Genomic DNA, 21,599 nt, shown 5'->3' on the forward strand with positions numbered 1-21,599 from the left:
AAGAAATGTGCGTCATGCACAGAATACTTGGACATCAGTCTTTTTCATCAGGATATTGGGCTAGATATGGTGCCACTGCTGGTACAAGCCTGGCACACAAGCTTGTGAACACACTCAACAATGGCTAAACCAGCTACAATCTAACACTTCCCATGGCTCAAGATCGTATTGGAATGTTTAATGCCAGTTTGACTGAGACGTGGAACGTAGTCAATATGCAGAACACAGGGTTGACAGGAGGAAATTGGGTGCTTTTTGAGAAATATCACATCAGCTGTTGTCGTTACACCTTTATAGCAATAGCCCTTTTTCTTCCCCCACGTCTTTCCTGTCATGATCTCTCCATATTTCCATCTACCCTACGTGTCTCTCTCAGCTGAAGGAGCAGAGAGAGAAGGAGCGGAAGGCACGGAAAGCGAAGGCCAGCGGCGAGGACGACGGCGGAGAGTTTGACGACCTGGTGTCGGCACTGCGCTCCGGCGAGGTCTTCGACAAGGACCTGTCCAAGATGAAACGCAACCGCAAGCGCATCAACAGCCAGCCAGATACTGGCAGGGAGCGGCCAGTCACCAAGCTCAACTTCTGAGAGGTCCGGCCCCCTGCCCAGCCCTCTATCCTTTGATCCACCCACTGTCCATCTCACAAGCCTATCAACTCAGACAACCCAGCCATCCACAGGCTGCTTCACCCCTCCTTTTGGCCTGTACTGTCATCCGGTGGCAAACGTTGGGAGTGCAGATTCTTGACCCAACAGCCTCAGAGAAACGTAAAACCATATTTCCACTCATCACAGTATAACGTTCTGAAACATTTTGAGACATGTCAGGCTGTTAACCTCTTGAGGTCTGTAGGAGGCACCACTTCCATTGAAAACTTTGCTACTATCTGACAATAGGAACAATTGATGAATGTGACCCAGGATAGTGAATGTTTCAAGGTGGTCTACTGTTCTTCCCTCAAGATGGAACAGAATGATAAAATGGATATAGACGTTTGTCTGGAAATGAATAACCAAATAAACAGAGTTTGAGGGGGAAGAAGTTTACTAAAACCAGGAAGAGGCCTCTGACAACGCGTGTTATTTGTATTTCAGAATGGGAGAATGGACTGACAACACTATCGTGTGGAGGTCACCTGGGGCGTCATTTATAACCGTTGCGTAAATTTCACACAATTCCTGCGTGCACCATTTCTGAGAAGTCTGTACACGTACAAAAAATATTGAGATTTATAAATTTAGCTTACGCCTTACATACACGTTTCCTGTTATAAATCAGACCTATCGTAACATGGGGACAATAACGGCCTTTATTTACTGTATAATTTGGAACTATTGGCATTAGGCCACGGCATTTAAAATACGAATTGTTGTTCGATATTTACTTTATCAATAGATTATTGGGTTTCTATTTCCTGCCTTGGTATAGACTCAGGCAATAGGCAATGATGTCGCGCTCCTATCGCACAATTTATTTTTATTTTGCATAAACTACCGGTCTATTTACTATGTAATTTATGCTGTATCTGGAAAAGCACCGTGTCTGTTTCTGGCAGAGAAAACAATGGCAAATTGTCATGGACCCGTCAGCAGAACGTCTTGCATTGACTTTTCCTCAACCTAAATATACTAATAATAATGTATGCCATTTAGCAGACGCTTTTGTCCAATTCTACTTTAATGCGTGCTAATGCGTGCATACATTTCAAGTATGAGTGGTCCTGGGGATCGAACCCACTGATCTGGCGTAGAAAACGCCATGCTCTACCAACTGAGCTACAGAGGAGCATGGATTGCCAGTTAGAATTGTAAAACATTGTAGAGAAGGCTGGCAAAAAAATATGCAATTACAGTAGGCCTATTTCAATGTAAAAGATCTGTATGTCGGTATTATAAACCGCGCTCCCTATAATATTGCAAAACATATAGCCTATCTGTTTACTAGGCTTCTAGGTCCAATGAAATGGCAGATGCGCATGGTAATTTGTTCTATGTCCTTCGGGAATATGAACACATCACGGCCAGAAAAGAAGAGGAATATATTCTACAATGGTTATGAAAATAAATAGGAAAAAGATTCCTATGTCTAATTATTTTGGATTCTAAAATTAAAAGTGATTTTCGCTCTTCTCACTACTGGCAAATGACTGCATTCTTGATAATATGTTTTCCATTTTTTTATGAATATGCTTGTCATCATATCGCCATTTGCAGAAAATACATGGTTGCAATACAATATTTCAACCACTAGCAGATGTACGTACGCATGGTCTAAAGTTAGTGACGAGGAGAGCACATTCTCAGTTCAAGTTAGATTTTTATGCGTGATAACTGGCACGCACACATTTTGGGGTATATTTTGTACATACGCACGGTTTATAAATGAGGCCCCACGACTTCTGTGGAAAGTCACTATTTGCTCAGACCTCATCTGATATATATACACCTTTATAGCCCATGTAACCTGTGGAAACATATTCTATGTCTGGATGGAATTGATTCCAATGACATTATAGCTTCACTAAACAACCCCCAAATTCATGCTGGAGCATGCTCATTCATGCTTGAACAGACACTATTCATGCTGTGTTTAATGGCAGAATCATTGGGCAGACAAATGTACAGGAAACACAATTTTTCAAGGCTGGGTGTTGGAACGACATTTGGGACTTGGGAGAGAAATCTAAAACCAGTGGAAGATGTATGTTGATCAACTATAGTTGACATTAAGAGGACATTTTACAGAGTGGACAAACTTTGTTTCACTTTTTTTTTCCTGCTGGAATGGGGAATTTTGTATGTGGTGATTTTCTAGATCATTAACGCCCAACGTATCCAAGGATCTGAGTGAATAATTACAGGACAGGAAAATACTTTGTTGTTATCTAACAGCCTTGTCTGCCATTTCACAAAACTGTGGACGCTTATGTCAGACTCTATGCATACAGTACATACAATGTTGGTTGTTTGCCCCCTCATGTTGTATGTAATTAATTTAAAACCATATCCAGTCAATGCAATACTACTCAACCATTATTTCCCTTTCACAGGAGTGCCCTCCTCCAGAGTTTAACTGTGTGGCAAATTCTTTCACAATTTGAGATACCTCCATTGGGCTTCTATAATTTAAATATGGCCTTCCATTTTATGATGGAGCTGAAGTTAATAAATGGGGAAAAAGATGCAGGTTGTGGTATTTTTATTTCAAATCAAGGTAAAAATAACATTGTCCAATGGCTGCATTCCCAATCACAGCTAAATGTGTCTATGAATGGATACATGTTTTTTTTTAAATTACAAACATCAGCCTCCTTCATAGTCACTTGACTACTTTAGCAGAAAATGTTTGTATAGCGCCATCTTGAGGCCAATATGTGATATTACCCAATATGTTCCACCTTGGCTTTGTAGCACGACACTAACATTGATATGCACATCACCTTAAAGGGAGGCTGAACTGACTGATTTCACCACAGTTTTCCTCCTTATAGGAAATGTGACTCCGGAGATGAGATTCTGTCATGGGGTTGTGGTTTATAATAATATATGCCATTTTAGCAGACACTTTAAAGTGTGCATACCGCAGGTTGGTGCACCTTAATTGGGGAGGACAGGCTCGTGGAAATAGCTGGAGTGGAATGGTATCAAACACATGTTGTAGGCACAATGCATTGGTAATGAAGGGGGGTGTGTTTTTTCATCCAATACAACTGTTGGATTTTCAAATACAAACAGCGGGAGGTCTCAACCCCCAGGGGGAAAAATGTTTGAGAGAATCAAAGTTCAAACAATTTTTGCGTGTATATTGCACCAACAAACTGACTCCTGTCCAGACCAGTGTGTCACAGCTCTCCCATCGCTTTGTACCAGGCGATGACTGGGCATGACTGAAATCAAAACCCAATCCTCAAATATCCAAGAAATCTGAGACATTGTTTCCTTAAAGACTGACTTTATGACCAAAGTTATCCTACTTAACACTTTTTAGTTAATTTTGTGTTTATGACCACTACAGGACAGGAGCAAACTTTGTTATATTGGACACCTGCTCATGGAAGTTGACCTTAACCATTCAGATGTTTGAGGGAATTCCAACAGCCTTGTCTGCCATGTCTCTTATGTCAGACTCTGTGCATACAGTACACACAATACTTATGACCATTACCGATGCTACATAGGCCTTCAATGAGTGATGGGTTTTTTGTGTGTTTTTTTTTATTTTTACAATTGATTTGCAATCTGATATGGTCCTTTGCTTGGATGGAGATGCACTCAAAAGTGGTTGTGGGCACTGGTAGCTGCTCCTATTTCAGCAGGAAACCAAGTTTTAGCTTGTCGTCACTTTCCTGCACAAAGCTGGCCACGCCAGTGTAGTGTGCTCTGCCAGCCACCTCAACCACCACAGCCTTGAAGTCTCCACATGTGGTGTCCTGTGCAAAATGGACAGAGAAGTAATTGGGTGCCTTCCAGGTAGACAATTATAGAACTTTGTTTATGTTTTAAATAGAATCTGCATAAAACTGAGTTTACCTACGATTATTGTACTAGTTTTGGGTAAGCTTTTGTGTGTCAAATATCTTTGCTGAATAATTGGTGCAATGATTGCAATGTCAACTGCAGAAAGCAGCAACAAGTCAGTGGCCTTCGATCAAAGTGCTGTGTTTTGCAAAGATGCAGTTATCAGTATTCCCCCCCCCCCCCCCCCCCCCCCATGTACATTATGCTCTTATTTGCTCCTCTGCACCTGCAGCACTATCTGGTCTGCATAGTGCATACAGACCTTCTGCTATCCTGAAATTAATATAACAAGACAAATCATACATTTGAGATATCATTGTGTTAATGAAACAAAGCTTAATTGAAAACTTCCAAAAAGGCTAAGAGGCATGAACATATATTGGAGACAGCCCTAGTACCTGAACAGCTTTGCCAGTGAACAGAGATCCTGTGGCCCCACTCTGGAAGGTCCTAGTCTGGTTGAGTTGGATGAGGCCTTTATGATACTGGAGAGCCACACGGGCAGTGACCCCTGAACCTGTAGGGCTTCTGTCCACCTAGCCCATGTGACGTGTCAGAGAACCAAAAAGGAAACAAAATCAGACCACATTAATGTAAGAAGTCTTGCTATAGTTGCAATTAACTTGAACTCTTCTAATTTTAATATCAAATGACTTATTTACAAATCACTGTCAACTTCTGTCTCCAATGTTTATCTATGCTTGCCTTTTACTTTTCTTTTCAACCTTACTTAAAATCATATGGTGATATGACAGGTAGCATGAACAGTGGCTTCTGTTGAAGGCTACTGTACCGTGGCAGGATTTAAAGTTTGTTGTACCTGGGCATCTGCAAACACACACATGTTAGCAGTGGGCTCTTGGGAATAGGCATCTTTTCCATCTGTGAGGATGGTGCCATAGAGAAAGGCCAGGTCCTCACTGGTTGGGTGATGCAGTTTTACCTAGGGGAACCAGACATTCACAGGGTTTTTTCATCTCCTAGGTTGAAGGATTCAGGACATTGAGGTGAACATTGAGTGGCTGTTTAAACTGCAAATTTACAGTTGGGCTAGAACAAATCTTTACCTGAGATTTGACAGAGTTGGTCACTGCAGTAGCTGCATCCACCAGATCCCTGGTCTTGGACTTGTTGATATCCAGGCCAAATCGCTCTGCACTTACAAATGCGTAGAATGCTCCTCCGTAGCTTATATCAACAGTGACTTCATCATGCCCAGGCACAGCAACAATTACATCTGACAAAAAAGAGATTTAGCCTTGATAGCCAGAGGCAGCCAGCAGTGTAAAGTAATTTGAGATGGTGATACCTTGTATTCTACAGGACACAGATCCAACTCTATATGCAACTCTATATGCAATGTTACTATGTATTGAAATGCTTGTCAGCAAAGAATGCAACTTACCTGTTGCAAATGCAAACGCTGGAACACTGTGGAACCTCACACCTCCGGTTTTACCATTGGAGTACTCCACAAATGCCTTAACCAGGCCACATGGACAGTGTATATTCACCTGCGTCTCTGGCGACCTTGGCTCTTGAACAAGTTTGTAGTCTACAGCAAACCTCCCAAGAGCGATGACTGCGTGGCCACACATGGTACTGTAACCTTCGTTGTGCATGAAAAGAACCCCCAAGTCGGCTTCAGGTATCTCACTCTCCACGACCAGGGCTCCGTACATGTCATAGTGTCCTCTTGGTTCGAACATCAACACTCTCCGTAGGTAGTCCAGATGCTCTCTCACGTAGCGCCGTTTGGATAGCACACCCTCGCCCTTTACCTCTGGGTAACCACTAAGGATAATGCGCAAAGGCTCTCCACCTGTGTGCATGTCAACCACAGAGAGTACCGATCCTTCGTGGGGTGGAAGCTCCATCTGATTTCAACAAAAACATTCAACCAGGTTTGCATGCAATTTTCTGTGGTGTAATAATTGATCACTAGGTAATGGGAATGCAACAATATCATCCATTGGGTTTATCTACCTCAGGTTAGGGCCCTGTGTTTTGCCAATCATATAACACAGTAATATTTTATCCTGTATTTGAAGCCTAATCCAGAAATTAGAACTACATAAATTCAAACAATGGTCTAAGGATTGTGCTGGACCATCTGACATGAAAATGGGACAGTTTGATGAAAAAGCTTTAAATAAAAGTTAAATTATAGCAGGGTTGGGGTTAATTCCACAAATTGATATCCCTCTCCCCGTAAACTCCATTTCATTCAAATTCCATGTCAGTCTTTGAATTCAGAGATGGGGGTGGGGAGTGGCAAACTTGACATCACAACAAATTGGGGGCAGTGGTACAAAAAATATATACACTGAGTATATAAAACATTAAGAACTCTTTCCATGACATGGACTGACCAGGCAAATCCATGTGAAAGCTATGATCCCTTATTGATGTCACTTGTTAAATCCACTTTAATCAGTTTAAATGAAGGGGAGGAGACAGGTTAAAGAAGGATTTTAAAGCCGTGAGTGTGCAAGACAAAAGATTGAAGTGCCTTTGAGCGGGATATGGTAGTACAGTAGGTGCCAGGTGCACCGGTTTGTGTCAAGAACTGCAACGCTGCTGGGTTTGTCACGCTCAGTTTACCGTGTGTATCCAGAATGGTCCACCACCCAAAGGACATCCAGCCAACTTCACACAACTGTGGGAAGCAATGGAGTCAACATTGACCAGCATCCCTGTGGAACGCTTTCGACATCTTATAGAGTCCATGCCTCAACAAATTGAAGCTGTTCTGAGGGCAAAAGGGGGGGGGCGTAACTCAATATTAGGATGTTTGGTATGCTCAGTGTATATACCACCACCCAGTGATAGTGGGAGGACAAAGGAGGCAGGTACTCTGGCACAGGTAGACCCCATCTGTGCACGTGCCTGCCCCCTCCTGAACTTCAGTCTCCCCCCACCCATGAGACTGATTTGACCCTCCCTCCTCTTATTACTGCAATTCCATGGTAACGGAATTACACACTCAGATTTTTCACTTTAAAATGTATACCAAACAAAAACCATTGATTTAAAAGTTTAAACAATAGAGTTCTGTGCACAAGGACTACTTCCAATTTTCCACAGAATATTTTACAAAAACACTTTCAAAGGAAGAACTGTGCAGATACGAAGTTTGGTAACAGAACAAAACTAAAGGAGACTTTGCCGTTAGATGTCTCAAATTGAGGGAGCGTGCAATTTGCATGCTGACTGCAAGAATGTCCACCAGAGCTGTTGCTAGAAAATGTAATGTTCATTGCGCTACCATAAGCCACCTACGTCATTTTGGAGAATTTGGCAGTACGTCCAACCGCAGACCACGTGTATGGCGTTGTTAGCAAACAGTTTGATGATGTCAACGTTGTAAAAAGAGTGCCCCATCGTGGCGGTGGGGTTATGGTATGGGCAGGCATAAACTACGTACAATTAACACAATTGCATTTTATCTATGGCAATTTGAATGTACTGAGATACCATGACCAGATCCTGAGGCACAATGTCGTGCCATTCATCCACCGCCATCACCTCATGTTTCAGCATGATTAATACATTGCCCCATGTCGCAAGGATCTGTACACCAGTCCTGGAAGCTGAAAATGTCCCAGTTCTTCCATGGCCTGCATACTCAGACGTGCCACCCATTGAGCATGTTTGGGATTGTCTGGATCGCCGTGTACGACTGCGCATTCCAGTTCCCCGCAATATCCATCAACTTCACACAGACATTGAAGAGGAGTGGGGCAACATTGAGCATGTTTGGGATTGTCTGAATCGCCGTGTACGACTGCGCATTCCAGTTCCCCGCAATATCCATCAACTTCACACAGCCATTGAAGAGGAGTGGGGCAACATTCCACAGGCCACAATTAACAGCCTGATCAACTAACTATATGCTAAAGATATGTGTGGCCCTGCATGAAGCAAATTGTGGTCACGCCACAGACTGACTGGTTTTCTGATCCACGCCCTTACCTTTTTTTAAGGTATCTGTGACCAACAGATACAAATCTGTATTCTCAGTCATGTTAAATCCATAGATTAGGGCCTAACAAATGTATTTATGTTGACTCATTTTCTTATGTGAACTGTAACTCAGTAAAATCTTTGAAATTGTTGCATGTTGCCTTTATATTTTTGTTCAGTTCAGAATGAAGTGTATTGAATTGAGTAAAAAATATATAATAACACCTACAGATAGACCGTATGAAACACCATTCAAACCCGTTTTTCAAGGTAGCCTATGAAGTTAAAAGTAGTTCGAACTATGCTATTAGAGTGCTGTAGGGCATGCGTAGAGTTGTTTACCTACTTTCTTAGATCCAATCCTGCTATTTACGTTCATGGAACGCTGCTTAAATTTCCGTTCCTTTCTTTCCGGTATTCAAATGCAAACTTCAAAATAAAAGTCAAAAATAATTATTTTTTTAATCAATGGCTTCTAATATTATTGCAAGCAAATATGATTAATGAAAACAAGAATTTGGGATTTCAATTATTTTATACCAGTAAGAACTCATTCAATATTGAGACTGGTATTTATTGGCCTGTAGCAGTGTTGCCACGTGATATTTCCAGCAGGCAGCGCTGTTAACACTTTCCAAAGACCTTGATTCTATTTGAGTCAGTTTTACATTGCAAACTCTACTACGCCCAAACTTAAAAGGAAATGATTGGGTACTGGTGTGGATAGACGAAATCAACATGCATTTGCATGGCTGGTTTGGGGCCGGTGATAGGTTTTGTTTACACGAAACAGTATCCCTTTCTGAAGGTCATGGACGCATTCGAGCGGATCAATTTTGTCAAGTCCTTTACCATCGTTGGTCACCGTCTTTCAAAGTGTGTTGCATTCTGGGGCACTTTTTTAAAAACGTACGCCTACATGTTGACTGCATGAACGTTACACAAATCATGTGATCAAAGGTCATGACTGCAGCGGTGAATCCCAAAGTGTTGTGAAGAAACTCCAAGGATGATTTAACAGAGAGTGGCGATGGGCTTTAATAAACACATTAACTTCTGGACACACTCCCGACTTGATCGATGCAATTCATGTTCCACTTTTAAATAATAAAACGAGAATGAAATTGTTTTACAAGATATTAACCTCCGTAACTGTTAAACATTTAATTTGGGAAGTATATCTGTTAAATGTGTCAAGTCAATAAATCAGACATATAAGCATGTGACACATAATTAGGCACTCCTCTCCATTATTTTGGATTAAATTGTGCAAACTCCAAACATATGCAGTGTTTGTTGTGATAACACTTCTCTCTGAAACCTGCAGCCCTGCTGTCTAGATCATTTTTACTCCCTCAGCTTTGGGACACCTGAGCAGATGGCAAAGGCACATGTGAAGGCTCAAATGGAAGGCTGAGGGGAAGGGGTGATTTGTGATTCAGCCCAAGTTCCGTAGTTGCTTTTCAACAACTTCATCCTGCATCCATCACCTGCATTGTGGGAGGCTCTATTGTCAACTAAACCAGTTTTTTGTTTGTTTGACCAATGCGAACATGACCAAAGACAAGACTGAAATGCAGTGGCGTAAAAAGTACCCAATTGTCATACTTGAGTAAAAGTAAAGATATCTTAAGTATAAAAAGTACATGTAATTGCTAAAATATACTTAAGTATCAAAAGTAAAAGTACACAGCATTTCAAATTCCTTATATTAAACAAACCAGGCTGCAACATTTTCTTGTGTTTTTTTTAATGAAAGATAGCCAGGGGCACACTCCAACACTCAGATATCATTTACAAAGCATTCAAAATGTAAGGAGTACTTCTGGGTGTCAGGGAAAACATTTAGCGTAAAAAGTACATTGTTTTCTTTAGTAAAAGTAGTGAGGTTAAAGCTGTCAAAAATATAAATAGTAATGTACAGATACCCCCAAAAACGATTTAATTAGTATTAATGTATTTTTACTAGAGTACTTTACACCAATGCTGAAATTGAAACAATTTGCTGCGATTCATGTGTCACGATTCATACATCCAATAACAAGCACCAAGTCCTGTTGACAGAGCGATTTTTGAGGATTTTACATGTTGTGGTGTTCGTCTGCAAAGTTGTTTCCGCGTTCGCAAAAAGCTAAATTAACATCACACGAACTGAATTAAATGTAAACGGTTAAATGTAAAAGGCATTGAAAATAGAACGCTTGCGGTACGCTCAGTTGTCATTTCACAATGGTAAGCTTGTTTTTGTGAGAAATATTTTAAAAAAACATCAAATTTTGAAAAACGGATATTAAAAGCTGAAAATACTACATGTTATGTCTAAAAATCTATATCTATCTTTACTCTATAATGTTTTTTTGATGCAGCACTCCATCACTCTCCTTCTTGGTAAAATAGACCTTACACTTTCTGGAGGTGTGTTGAGTCATTTTCCTGTTGAAAAACAAATGATAGTCCCACTAAGCCCAAAACAGATTGATTGCGTATCACTGCAGAATGCTGTGGTAGCCATGCTGGTTAAGTGTGCCTTGAATTCTAAATAAATCACAGACAGTGTCACCAGTAAATCACCCCCACACCTAAACACCTCCTCCTCCATGCTTTATAGTGGGAAATATACAATCAGAGATCCTCCATTCACCCACACCGCACTTACAAAAACACAGTGATTGGAACCAAAAATCTCCAATTTGGACTCCATACCAATGGACAAATTTCCACCGGTCTAATATCCATTGCTCGTATTTCTTGGCCCAAGCAAGTATCTTCTTATTATTGGTGTCCTTCAGTAGTGGTTTCTTTGCAGCAATTTTACCATGAAAGCCTGATTCAGTCTCCTCGGGACAGTTGATGTTGAGATGTGTCTTTACTTGAACTCTGTGAAGCATTTATTTGGGCTGCAATTTCTGAGGCCGAATGAATTTCCGATAGGCTTGGCCAACGAGCCTTGGCGGAGTTGGTGTCTACAAAAAACGGCATTACCATTGCTCTCTATAAGCACTGTGACAACCAATCCGTGTGACAACCAACCTTGGTCTCCCCCTTCTCCACGTGCTTTACATACGACAATTTGTTTTGAGCAGACTTCGCCAGCCGCTTTGAACAGGGTACACGGCTCACACCGCAACCCTCAACCGGGAGGCTGCATGGTTTCAAAATGTGCAATCACTTTTCACCTGTGAGGAAGCCTTGGCATAGAGCTCTGTAAATATTGTACATCTTTCTTGCAATTGTGACGTGTTTTTATATATATTTTTCATTTTTAAAATACTTTTGCAGGTTTTTCATTACCAGTTGAGGGTTAAGCAAAAATATCTGTTGGTGACCTCTGGAATTGCAGGACTGACAATGGGGGGGCATAAGGCAGAAGAGGCAGAAGACACATTTCCATTCTCATCAATACACAGTGAAGTATCTATTTTATGCTATTGCCAGGTTGTGTTGTCCTGGCGGAGGGAGGCGGCCTGGGCGGACACTGAGGAGATGGTCAGCTGATCAGTTAGGTGGTCAGTCATTTGATCATGTTCTGTGCTGCTAAACTCCTCCTGGTCTCTGGTCTCTGACTCTGGAGCTTTATTTTCTCTGTAGAATATCCTCCTGAAGCTCTTCAGCTGTGGCAGCTCACAACACGTCTCCACCACCACCAACAGACACACCAAGCCAAGCAACAGGTACACTAACACAGAGGGAGAGTGACGAGAAACAGGGGAGAATAGGATTAATCACACATGAAACTGATATAGTAATTCATTGGTGGTTCTGTTATGGTTATAGTAACTTACAAGTGATGGCTAGACTATAGCATGTGGTCGAGGTTATGATTGTGTTATTATTAGGGCTGTCAAGAGTTGATACGTTAACTCAAGTTAACTTTTTGTAATTTTATTGCCCAATAATTTTTTATCGTGCTTAATCGTCTTTTCTGAAACCCTTCAAAATACACAGACAACATCCCAAATACCCAATCGATACAGCTAAAAACAACAATGCATTCTAAAAGCAAGTTCACTTTGAGGTTAAAGAAAGTCTGCTTTTTTCAATTTATCTAATTTTGCTAACCATTACCTTAGACCAAATCAAGTCATCAATAATTTTTTTTAAATTATGAAAAATCTTAATTTTTGCTTAATTCAAGCAAATTCAGAATTTGTGATTAATCATGATTAATCACAGCAAATCCTGGAAATAACTTGATAAAAATGTTTTATCGTTTGACCGAGCTAGTTATTATGGTTAGTTTATGGTTATTATAACTCATACCCTGATGAAGAGAGCTTGCTGTCAAAATGTTGTTAAATCAATTATTGCATCGGAGCTACTACATTGGAGCCAGTGGTGTAAAGTACTAAAGTAAAAATACTTTAACATACTACTTATGTCGTTTTTTGGGGTATCTGTAATTTACTTTACTATTTATATTTTTGACAACTTTTACTTTTACTCTACTGCATTCCTAATGGAAAGAATGTACATTTTACTCCACACATTTTCTCTGACACCCAAAAGTACTCTTTACATTTCGAATGCTTAGCAGGACAGGAAAATGGTCCAATTCACACACTTATCAAGAGAACATCCCTCGTCATCCCTACTAAACACAAATGCTTGGTTTGTAAATTATGTCTGAGTGTTGGAAGTGTGCCCCTGGCTATCTGTAAATGAATATAATTAATGTGAAATGATTTATACTTTTACTTTTGATACTTAAGTATATTTTAGCAATTATATTGACTTTTAATACTTAATACTTTAAAACCAAATAATTTTACTCAAGTAGTAATTTACTGGGTGACTTTCACTTTTACTTGAGTCATTTTCTATTAGGGTATCTTTACTTTTACTAATGTATGACAATTTGGTACTTTTCCCACCACTGAGTGGTGTTTCCATTCTGAAAAATAACTTATAGGACATGGCTAAAGACTGTAGTGTGCACTGTTTTTATACACTGTACACACTTAAAGTGACATCAAACTGGATTGAACAGATTATATTTCTTATCTATGGAATCTATTGTTGCATGGCAGTAGGGCAGGCGATCTATCTTGCTTTTTCATTAGTATCTTTGACAAGGTAAATAGCAGTGAGGGCTGAGGTTCACGGCTTTGCTATGGTTAGGTGTTGGTTGTGTTACAGTAACTTACGTGTAATAGCCAGCTTATATAGCGTGCGGTGAGAGTTGGGAACGGTATTGTGAGTCTCTCCAGGTACATAGTCTCCTAGGCCAATTGTAGTAAGCGAGATGAAGCAGAAGTAGAGGGACTCCAGGTAGCTCCATAGAGGCTCCAGCCTGCAGAACACTACCGCTGGTAGGAGGAAGAGGAGCAGTGCTGCAACAACGGATAGACATGCCGCATGGACAGCGGCAAACTTTGGTTTGGACACTCCCCATCGCAGGTGAAGGTACGCCACAGGCCGGCGTGTCACCAGGACCATAATTCTTTGTACCAGGGCGGAGAGGAAGAGGAGAGTGACGGGGATTCCGAGGAGAGAGTAGAACACACAGAATGCCTTTCCTCCATCTGACAGTGGTACAGTGTGACCATAGCCTGCAACAACATGCACACACACCTTTTTATATGCAATACCTATCCTGGAGGCTGACAGCTCTGCTCAGGTACAGGCCACTTCAGATTTATCCACTTGCACTGAAAATATACATTTTATTGAATTTTGACATTAGTTCCCCCTCAAAGAAATAAGGTGCATGATGCTACAGACATATCAGTCCACTAATACAGGACTAGTAAAGGCCCAGTGTACTACTTTTGTGGAGAAAAAATATATATATATTATTCAGATTTTTCAGGAGGTGCTGCAGCACCCTCAACATCCCTACTTATGCATGGAAGGGGTACATTGAGAGGGGTACATTGACCTGACACTTCAAACAACCCATAAACTGCGGCTTATTCAATTAATCTTAATGTTTTCACAATTATCTAGTAGTGATCCTGCTTTGTGATACCCATCTTGAGAAGATGAAACCAACTTGAAATAACTACATTTTAGCAAAGGTTAAAATCACACTGACCAACCCACCTAAACCTACCCGTGGTGGTTAGAACTGTGCTGGTAAAGAACAGAGAGGAGATGAAGTCCCAGTTGTTTTCGCTAGCGTTACCGAGCACCGATACGCCGTAGTTATTGGCATGCAGTGCGCGGGTCAGAAGCTCCTCGAGCCTTTCGTCAGACACGCACGCGTTGTCCCAGAGAAACTTTTGCCGGGCGGTCTCCAGCTGTTCGCGCAGCCGTTGCTCATATGGAAGCTCAACCGCGGAGAAGACCCATGCGCCAAGAATCAGGTAGAGCGCATAGCCTGACAACAGCAATGCGAAACTCAGCTCTGACCGGTGTCGTTCCACCAGACTCGCGCACTGGCGGTACATTCTGAAACTGGACCTGACTTACAACTGTTTCTTTCAAATTCTGTGACTGTCAATTTATTATGTCTAATTTTCACATTACTGATAGTTGTTATCGATGAGAGTTAATATCTTAAAGTATTCTGTCCAGATGGTGTGATCTTCTTTTCCTCATTCCATGATACAACCCTTGTCAAGGTGACGCGCGACCTGTCCTGAGGACGGGACGCGTGACGTCGTTGGTTCTTACTGGGCCAGGTAACCTTTAAAGGTGAGGTGTGTGGTTGCAGGGCAGCCAGTCTTGCCGGTTTGGGCTGGTTGTTTTCACTCTGCTGCTCTAGTGCATGACAGGGACAAAGGCAATAAGGGCCCGCCTGTCGCTTAAACCAATATTTAATTACTGAATATGTTAAGGCAAGGGTCAGCTTTAGGTTTTGGCTAGTCGGTTTAAACGTCAGCTGTGTACCTATAGTCTCTCCTCCATGACAGCATTTTTAACACACACACCCAAAACCTTATTTCGTAATGAAATACATTGTTTTAACCAACAATATTGTATATACAATATATATAACAATTGTATGTTTTTTGTATGCCCATTCCTGCCTACACCTTTCTTCCCCCACTAGATGGAGGCAGAATACGTATATTTTTGAACTGTGATTGAGACAGGTGCATTGGAAGATATTGTCTGAATTCTTATTTAAACAATTCGTTTGTTACTTTACATTCACATCAGGCAATTCAATTGAAGCCATCTGTAGGTGGTCCACCAAAAAACATGTTAACAGTGAAACATATGCATCACATTCACATGGCAGCACTTTGATTGTTATGATCTGTACTAGTGCTCAAGGAAAACCATTCCATAAAAATGTTTTAAAGCATTATCTCTTTATAAAGTATCTTAAAGAGGCAATCTGGGATTTGAAAAACAACAAAACTGCAATTTATTTATTTAACCTTTATTTCAACAGGGAATCATATTGAGATCCATGTCTCTTTTTTAAATGAGCCCTACAGAATAATATAAAAATACACATTTTAAATATGAAGTGCAATCAATAGTAATACAATCAATCAAAACAGTAAGTATAACCTTGCATGAGCCTTGGCTTGTGCGAGAGAGAAAGGCTCCTGCCATATGAGCCGATCTCCTGTTTCTGTAGCGAGAGGCAGCTTGATGTACAAGTACACCCCTTGGACAGGAGGCTAGTCTATTCAGGGCCCAACCTGGTCTCAGAGCATTTCTTAATATTCTGTACATAAATCTGAGACACTCCATGTAAAATGTTATGTTTGGTATGGTGTGGTTACATAAGACAGATGGTTACTTAAGGCAAAAACAAATGTAGGGTGGTTGTCAGGGTGGATGGGTAGGTGTATAATGCGAACGTCTCGCAACCCAAATGTTGCATATTCAAATCTCATCACGGATAACTTTAGCTAATTAGCAACTACCTACTTCTTTTTAGCTAACCCTTCCCCTCTCCCTAACCTTAACCCTTTAACCCTAACCCTTAGCTTAGATAACGTTAGCCACCCAACTAACGTTAGCCACAACAAATTGGAATTCGTAACATGTACGTTTTTCAAATTCGTAACATATTGTATGAATTTCAATTCGTAACATAGCATACGAAATGGATGATGGACATGCACAAATGAATGCATACCATACGAAACATAACATATAGGGTGGGGAGAACAAGTATTTGGTACACTGCCGATTTTGCAGGTTTTCCCACTTACAAAGCATGTAGAGGTCTGTAATTTTTATCATAGGTACACTTCAACTGTGAGAGACGGAATCTAAAACAAAAATCCAGAAAATCAAGTTTCATATAGTTTACAGTAACAATGAAAGTTCAAGTTATTGCTATTGTAGCCACCATGTCTGGTGCATAGCCCTTTCTTGCATTCAAATGACCTAGTGGCCTAAAGGGTGGAATGTAATTCATATTTTACATAATTAATAAACATTATTTCAAAAAACCTGTTGAAAGTCCGGTGTTTCTATGTCAACAGTTTTGTTATATTGCTTTTGTGATGTAAACTCAAAATGTAATACATTTCAACTGTTACATTACATATCTGACATGGTACATTTGTTTTATTTTTTTAAAGCCCATAACCATGTGTGTGAGGTGTATACTTTTGTTTCAAAGTAGGTTTGTTTAAGACTACATAGAAACACTGACCCTGATTCAGCCCACTGCAGTAAAAGGTTACGGCTTGGATTACAGTATCAGGCAAAGGCACAACTATATGAAAGGCAGTGTCAGATATGCACTAAGGACCAAAAAAGAAAGTGTCTAAAACCTAACACATTAAATGTTCTGGAAGGCATGTTCCTCAGTTCTTATAAAAAGCCACAGATGTCTATGATATGCTTTCTTCTTTACTCCTAACCGTAATGTGCAGAGCGCTAAGGACATTGGAGATAAGGCAAGAGCAATGTGAGGAAGTAGGCAAATGACACTCATAAGAGTATAAATAGTCGAGGTGAGGAGTCATTACGCAAAACATCAGCTAAGTTGCTTAGCGATGACCAGGGAGGGTAGGTCTTGCTAGCTGTTGGATAGGCAACCAGCCAAGGTGCTGTTTTGCATGCTGTTCGGAAGAAACATACAAAATACAAGGGGATATCTAGGAGATGCTGTATGACAACGTGGTATCCAGTGAAAACACATCATAAGGCATTGAACACCATACAATGGACATGACGTCCTGACCTTGATACTGAAGGCCATTTGAGAACACTGGTTAAGGAGTTGAGGTAATGTCGGACCTGATTAACTAAGCATTTGCATCAGCAAAGCCTTGCACATTTTCAAAATCAGGATTTTTTTAGTTAGTCTCTCTAGTGTCCAGTGTGAACAGACATGCAGTATAGGGGTGGTTTACTGGACACAGATTAAGCCTAGTTCTGGACTGAAAGTGAAAGGTAGCCTAGTGGGTAAGAGCGTTGGGTCAGTAACAGAAAGGTTGCTGGTTCAACTCTCTGAGCTGACTAGGTGAAACATCTGTTGATGTGTCCTTGAGCAAGGCACTTAACCCTAATTGCTCCTGCAAGTTACTGTGGATATGAGCCTCTGCTAAAATGTAAAAAGGATTCTGAATGTAGAATCTCCATTGAAAGTGCTCTTTAGTCCAAGACATAAAGCTTGAAATACACAATAAGTGCATGCATTGACACACTCACACTCTCTCTCCTCACACACACTTGGTGAACGTTTCATAAAAATCCTGTAATTTGAGACGTAGCCTAGCCATAGTTGGTTACACTAACATTACAGCGGGTAATTACTCATTATTACACTGTAAGGTTACTTCGGGTTAGCCATTAGGGTTAGGTTTGATGCTAGGGTAAGACTTGAACCGGAATGTGGACATGAAGCTAGGGTTAGACTTGCGGTTGAGGCTAAAGTTAGGGTTGAACTGGATGTTAACATGAAGCTAGTGTTAGGGTTGTGGTTGACGCTAGGATAAGGGTGGAACTGGGTTGTGGTTTAGGCTAGGATTGGGGTTGAACCAGGATATGGACATGAAGCTAGGGTTAGGGTTGTGGCTAGGGTTTAATAATGAGTAATTACAATACTTATTACAATGTAATTAAATGAGTAGTTACACAGTAATGAGGACACTAGTGTAAAGGGTTAACACTTATTTCACCTGTTACTCCTGGAGGAGTTGGGGTAGATAAAGCCTACCATCTACTGCTCTTCAAGTTTATTTGCCAGCGGAAGGAGCTGTTTTGGGTCATTGCCTGCATTTGGAGAAGAAAAAAATACATTTAGCCTAACAGCCAACATTAGGTACAATACTAGAAATATACACGTACATAGGTCTAAACATAACAAAATGTTGCTATAATCCTACCTTGAAAGAAACGATGTGGTTCCAGAATCACCTCTCTGACATTGGGTCCAGCATATCTCTTGATGATTTCTTCCTCAAAGAAATATCGAGCCATGATACCTGAAAAAGGAGGCAACAGTGAATTATAGTGGAACACATAACAGGCCTGGTCCCTGGCGAGAAATTGCCCCCCACACATGGAGTTAGAGCAGATGCTTGGGACTCGGCTTGCTTGACCATCTTCCTTTCTTTTGCTCAAGGGCCACGGTTGATTCGTCTGGGAAGATGACATCATTGAATGTCTCGCCAGCTTTGATCCATGCCTGGGCCTGTGTAACCGATGTGAAATGGCTAGCTAGTTAGCGGTGGTGCGCGCTAATAGCGTTTCAATCGGTGACATCACTTGCTTTGAGACCTTGAAGTAGTGGTTCCCCTTGCTCTGCAAGGGCCGCGGCTTTTGTGGAGTGATGGGTAACGATGCTTCGTGGGTGTCAGTTGTTGATGTGTGCAGAGGGTCCCTGGTTCGAGCCTGGGTATGGTCGAGGGGACGGACTAAAGTTATACTGTTACACCTGCAGGATGCAAAGTTCTTGGTTTGTCAGACAAATCATCAGGTCGAAACTACAGAACGGTACAAAACAAGCGAATACACATGGTTAATGTTAAATTTTTTTATATATATATATATATTTAAAAACGTGTCTTACCGAGCCTTTCCATCAATCCACACAAGTTTCTTCTACTCTCTTCTGACTGTGATTAGAGTGATGTTGATGTTGTGCCGTGATGCCAGCAGATTACAGATGGCCTTTGCCGATCGCTCATCTTCATCATCATCTTCTTAAGCATTATTTTTAGCATTATTAGGCCAACTTTACAGTATTGTCGCCTACTGTAGCCTACCTGTTCATAGGCCACTGTAATCGATGGGGGCTCAGGGTGGTACCATTTTGCTCATCTGATGAAGGTGCACATGGATCAGATTCAAACTTTGAAGACCGAGATCGAGTCACTGAAGGCAGACCAGTAGAAAGAGAAACATTATCTGGGGGCAGAGATACAGGCGACAGCTGATGCATTAGTCCAGAGCCAGGCGGCATTGGCGGAGAGTCAGGTGGAGAATGGTGCGTTGATGGCGAGGAACGAGATGGAGTCACAATCCATGCCAGGCACACCTGTGAGCTCTGGAACTCCACCTCCGACAGGCAGAGTCAACATACCTCACGGGTTCATCAGGTCATCGGTTCACCTTGACATTTACATTCCTCTTCTGACAACAGAACTTTGCCAACTGCTCACCAGGCAAAGCAAGGGCCATCCAGACTTTTATGCTGTTCTGCTATAGCCTAAAAAACAAATGCAGGTGGCTTATATCTTCAAAATGTTGAAATGCTTTAATATCCAAATGTAAAAGCATATACTGTACAGTACTTATTTCTTCATCAGCGTCTTTATGCTTTCGCTAATAAAATAATAATAAAAATACTCTTTCAAAATGCCAATGTTTATTTAGTTATTGATCCATAAGGAATTACTATGGGAATAAATATCACTGAATTGCATAAATATTGGAACAAAGTTGTCTAATGAAGGTAAACAAATGGTTGCTTACTGGAAAATACTCTTTCAAACACACATGGTCACGTTGTACAGAGCCATTATGGCTATTAGCAGGGCTATATTTTGGGCTTTATATGCGTGCGGTTCACAATTGGTCCAGCGTTTCTCTCCCTCTAAAAACAGAAATAAATGTTTTGGCCTTTACAAATATTATTTTGGCCTTTATTCAGAAAACCATCGCTCACTTTCTTTTTTTTGAAAATTAAATAACCTCTAAAATATTGTTATATATTATCAAGTCCATGGCACAGTCACATAGCCGGCACCTACATAAAGCTGAGTGACTCACTCATTCATGGCTTTGGATCAAAATAAATAAGTACCAACATTCTTTCTGATAGTCTTTAATAAAGAAATGTTTTGGTTATCCTGACCTGGACACAGTGTACAGTATTATAATAGCCCATTATAGGCTATTAGCAGGACAATATACCTTTACCAACACCTATCTGTATTTTGATACTTTGTGGAAGGAGGCTCTGGAGTGGATGGGTGCTCCCGCAGTGCAAAATGCGTTGCTACAGATGCAGGTTCGATACCCATGTCGGCCGCCACCGGGAGACCCGTGAGGCAGCTTTTGGTTTTAATTTAGAATCCTTCAATCCTCTATATGTAATTATTGGCAGAGAATCACATACATTTTTTAAATATACTGTAGACATACTGTAGGCGACATGAGTCTCACTAGTGTTGAGTAATGTGCTGTTAAAAGTGGTGTTGGTCTTAATTATTTAAAGAGCATATTGAAGTAAGAAGCAATAGGATTTGAAGCAATAGCCTACAACTATTTTAGCACCATTTTGCGCTGCTCTGAGACAAGCATGGGGACTGGTCTCGATAAATCAATGAGATTTTTATTTTCACTGAATCTCCGTTTGGGTATTGGTTAGACTACAATTATGGTGTAGAAATGTTATGCTCTTAGTGTAACCTTTATTTAACTAGGCAAGTCAGTTAAGAACAAATTCTTATTTACAAGAACTGGAATAGAAACACCATAATGTTAATCAAAATAATTAAGCAAGATTTCTTAAAATCAGTCCCATAAACTGTTCTTACAAAAAAGGTTTTCAATTCTCTAGTACAGCAACTATTGAAGGCTATCAAATGCTTCTCAAAGATGTCCTCTGGTGGTCAAACTAGCACTAACTAGTATTAAGGGTACCAGTGGTTGACACTTAAATAACGTACCATAGAATTCTCAGGCATCATGCAAGCTGTGCCGCAGTACACTGCAACTTTTCAAGGACGAACCACTGTACTGTAGCCTA

The 21,599-nt window shown here is 40.8% G+C and overlaps 3 protein-coding genes across 8 annotated transcripts in view; 1 reads left to right on the top strand and 2 right to left on the bottom strand.

Annotated features, from left to right (window-relative positions):
• Positions 1 to 3,180, top strand: part of daam1b (dishevelled associated activator of morphogenesis 1b) — a 126,305-nt gene extending 123,125 nt beyond the window's left edge. For all 4 annotated transcript variants that reach the window (XM_021612170.3, XM_036985191.2, XM_021612169.3 and 1 more), the window contains one exon: positions 377 to 3,180. In XM_021612170.3, coding sequence (XP_021467845.2) covers positions 377 to 586 — 210 coding nt within the window. In that variant the 3' untranslated portion in view covers positions 587 to 3,180. The remainder of the gene's footprint in view (positions 1 to 376) is intronic.
• l3hypdh (trans-L-3-hydroxyproline dehydratase) lies at positions 3,181 to 9,081 on the bottom strand. Of its 3 annotated transcripts, none has more exons than XM_036985193.2 (6): positions 8,829 to 9,081; positions 5,922 to 6,393; positions 5,584 to 5,753; positions 5,337 to 5,459; positions 4,915 to 5,052; positions 3,181 to 4,428 (listed from the first exon to the last, which is right to left on the bottom strand). In XM_036985193.2, exons 1-6 carry the CDS (start codon positions 8,859 to 8,861, stop codon positions 4,303 to 4,305), a joined length of 1,062 nt encoding a protein of 353 aa, XP_036841088.1. In that variant the 5' UTR covers positions 8,862 to 9,081; the 3' UTR covers positions 3,181 to 4,302. The 3 variants fall into 3 exon arrangements, with proteins under 3 accessions (XP_036841088.1, XP_036841089.1, XP_090099190.1); XM_036985194.2 differs by having other exon boundaries at positions 8,825 to 8,898; XM_090243064.1 differs by lacking the exon at positions 8,829 to 9,081 and adding an exon at positions 7,121 to 7,342.
• A 1,134-nt stretch (positions 9,082 to 10,215) lies between these two features.
• LOC110529714 (potassium channel subfamily K member 1) lies at positions 10,216 to 15,208 on the bottom strand. Its single transcript, XM_021612175.3, has 3 exons — positions 14,535 to 15,208; positions 13,627 to 14,031; positions 10,216 to 12,158 (listed from the first exon to the last, which is right to left on the bottom strand). Exons 1-3 carry the CDS (start codon positions 14,869 to 14,871, stop codon positions 11,908 to 11,910), a joined length of 993 nt encoding a protein of 330 aa, XP_021467850.2. The 5' UTR covers positions 14,872 to 15,208; the 3' UTR covers positions 10,216 to 11,907.
• Between the last annotated feature and the right edge of the window lie 6,391 nt (positions 15,209 to 21,599).

The sequence above is a fragment of the Oncorhynchus mykiss genome, chromosome 8, assembly GCF_057628025.1.
Source record: "Oncorhynchus mykiss isolate SJ-2025 chromosome 8, ASM5762802v1, whole genome shotgun sequence".
NCBI classification, from domain to species: Eukaryota; Metazoa; Chordata; class Actinopteri; order Salmoniformes; family Salmonidae; genus Oncorhynchus; species Oncorhynchus mykiss.

Bases quoted from the DNA above. Each gene is read 5' to 3' on its own strand.
- LOC110529714 (XM_021612175.3), bottom strand. From the start codon at position 14,871: ATGTACCGCCAGTGCGCGAGTCTGGTGGAACGACACCGGTCAGAGCTG. The intron at 14,032-14,534 runs GTAGGTTTAGGT...ATGTTGTTGCAG, and splicing joins CACAGTTCTAACCACCACGG to GCTATGGTCACACTGTACCA. The intron at 12,159-13,626 runs GTAAGTTACTGT...CCTCTGTGTTAG, and splicing joins ATATAAGCTGGCTATTACAC to TGTACCTGTTGCTTGGCTTG.
- l3hypdh (XM_090243064.1), bottom strand. From the start codon at position 7,246: ATGGACTCTATAAGATGTCGAAAGCGTTCCACAGGGATGCTGGTCAAT. The intron at 6,394-7,120 runs GTAAACTGAGCG...TGTTGAAATCAG, and splicing joins GACCATTCTGGATACACACG to ATGGAGCTTCCACCCCACGA. The intron at 5,460-5,583 runs GTAAAGATTTGT...TGGTTCCCCTAG, and splicing joins CCAACTCTGTCAAATCTCAG to GTAAAACTGCATCACCCAAC.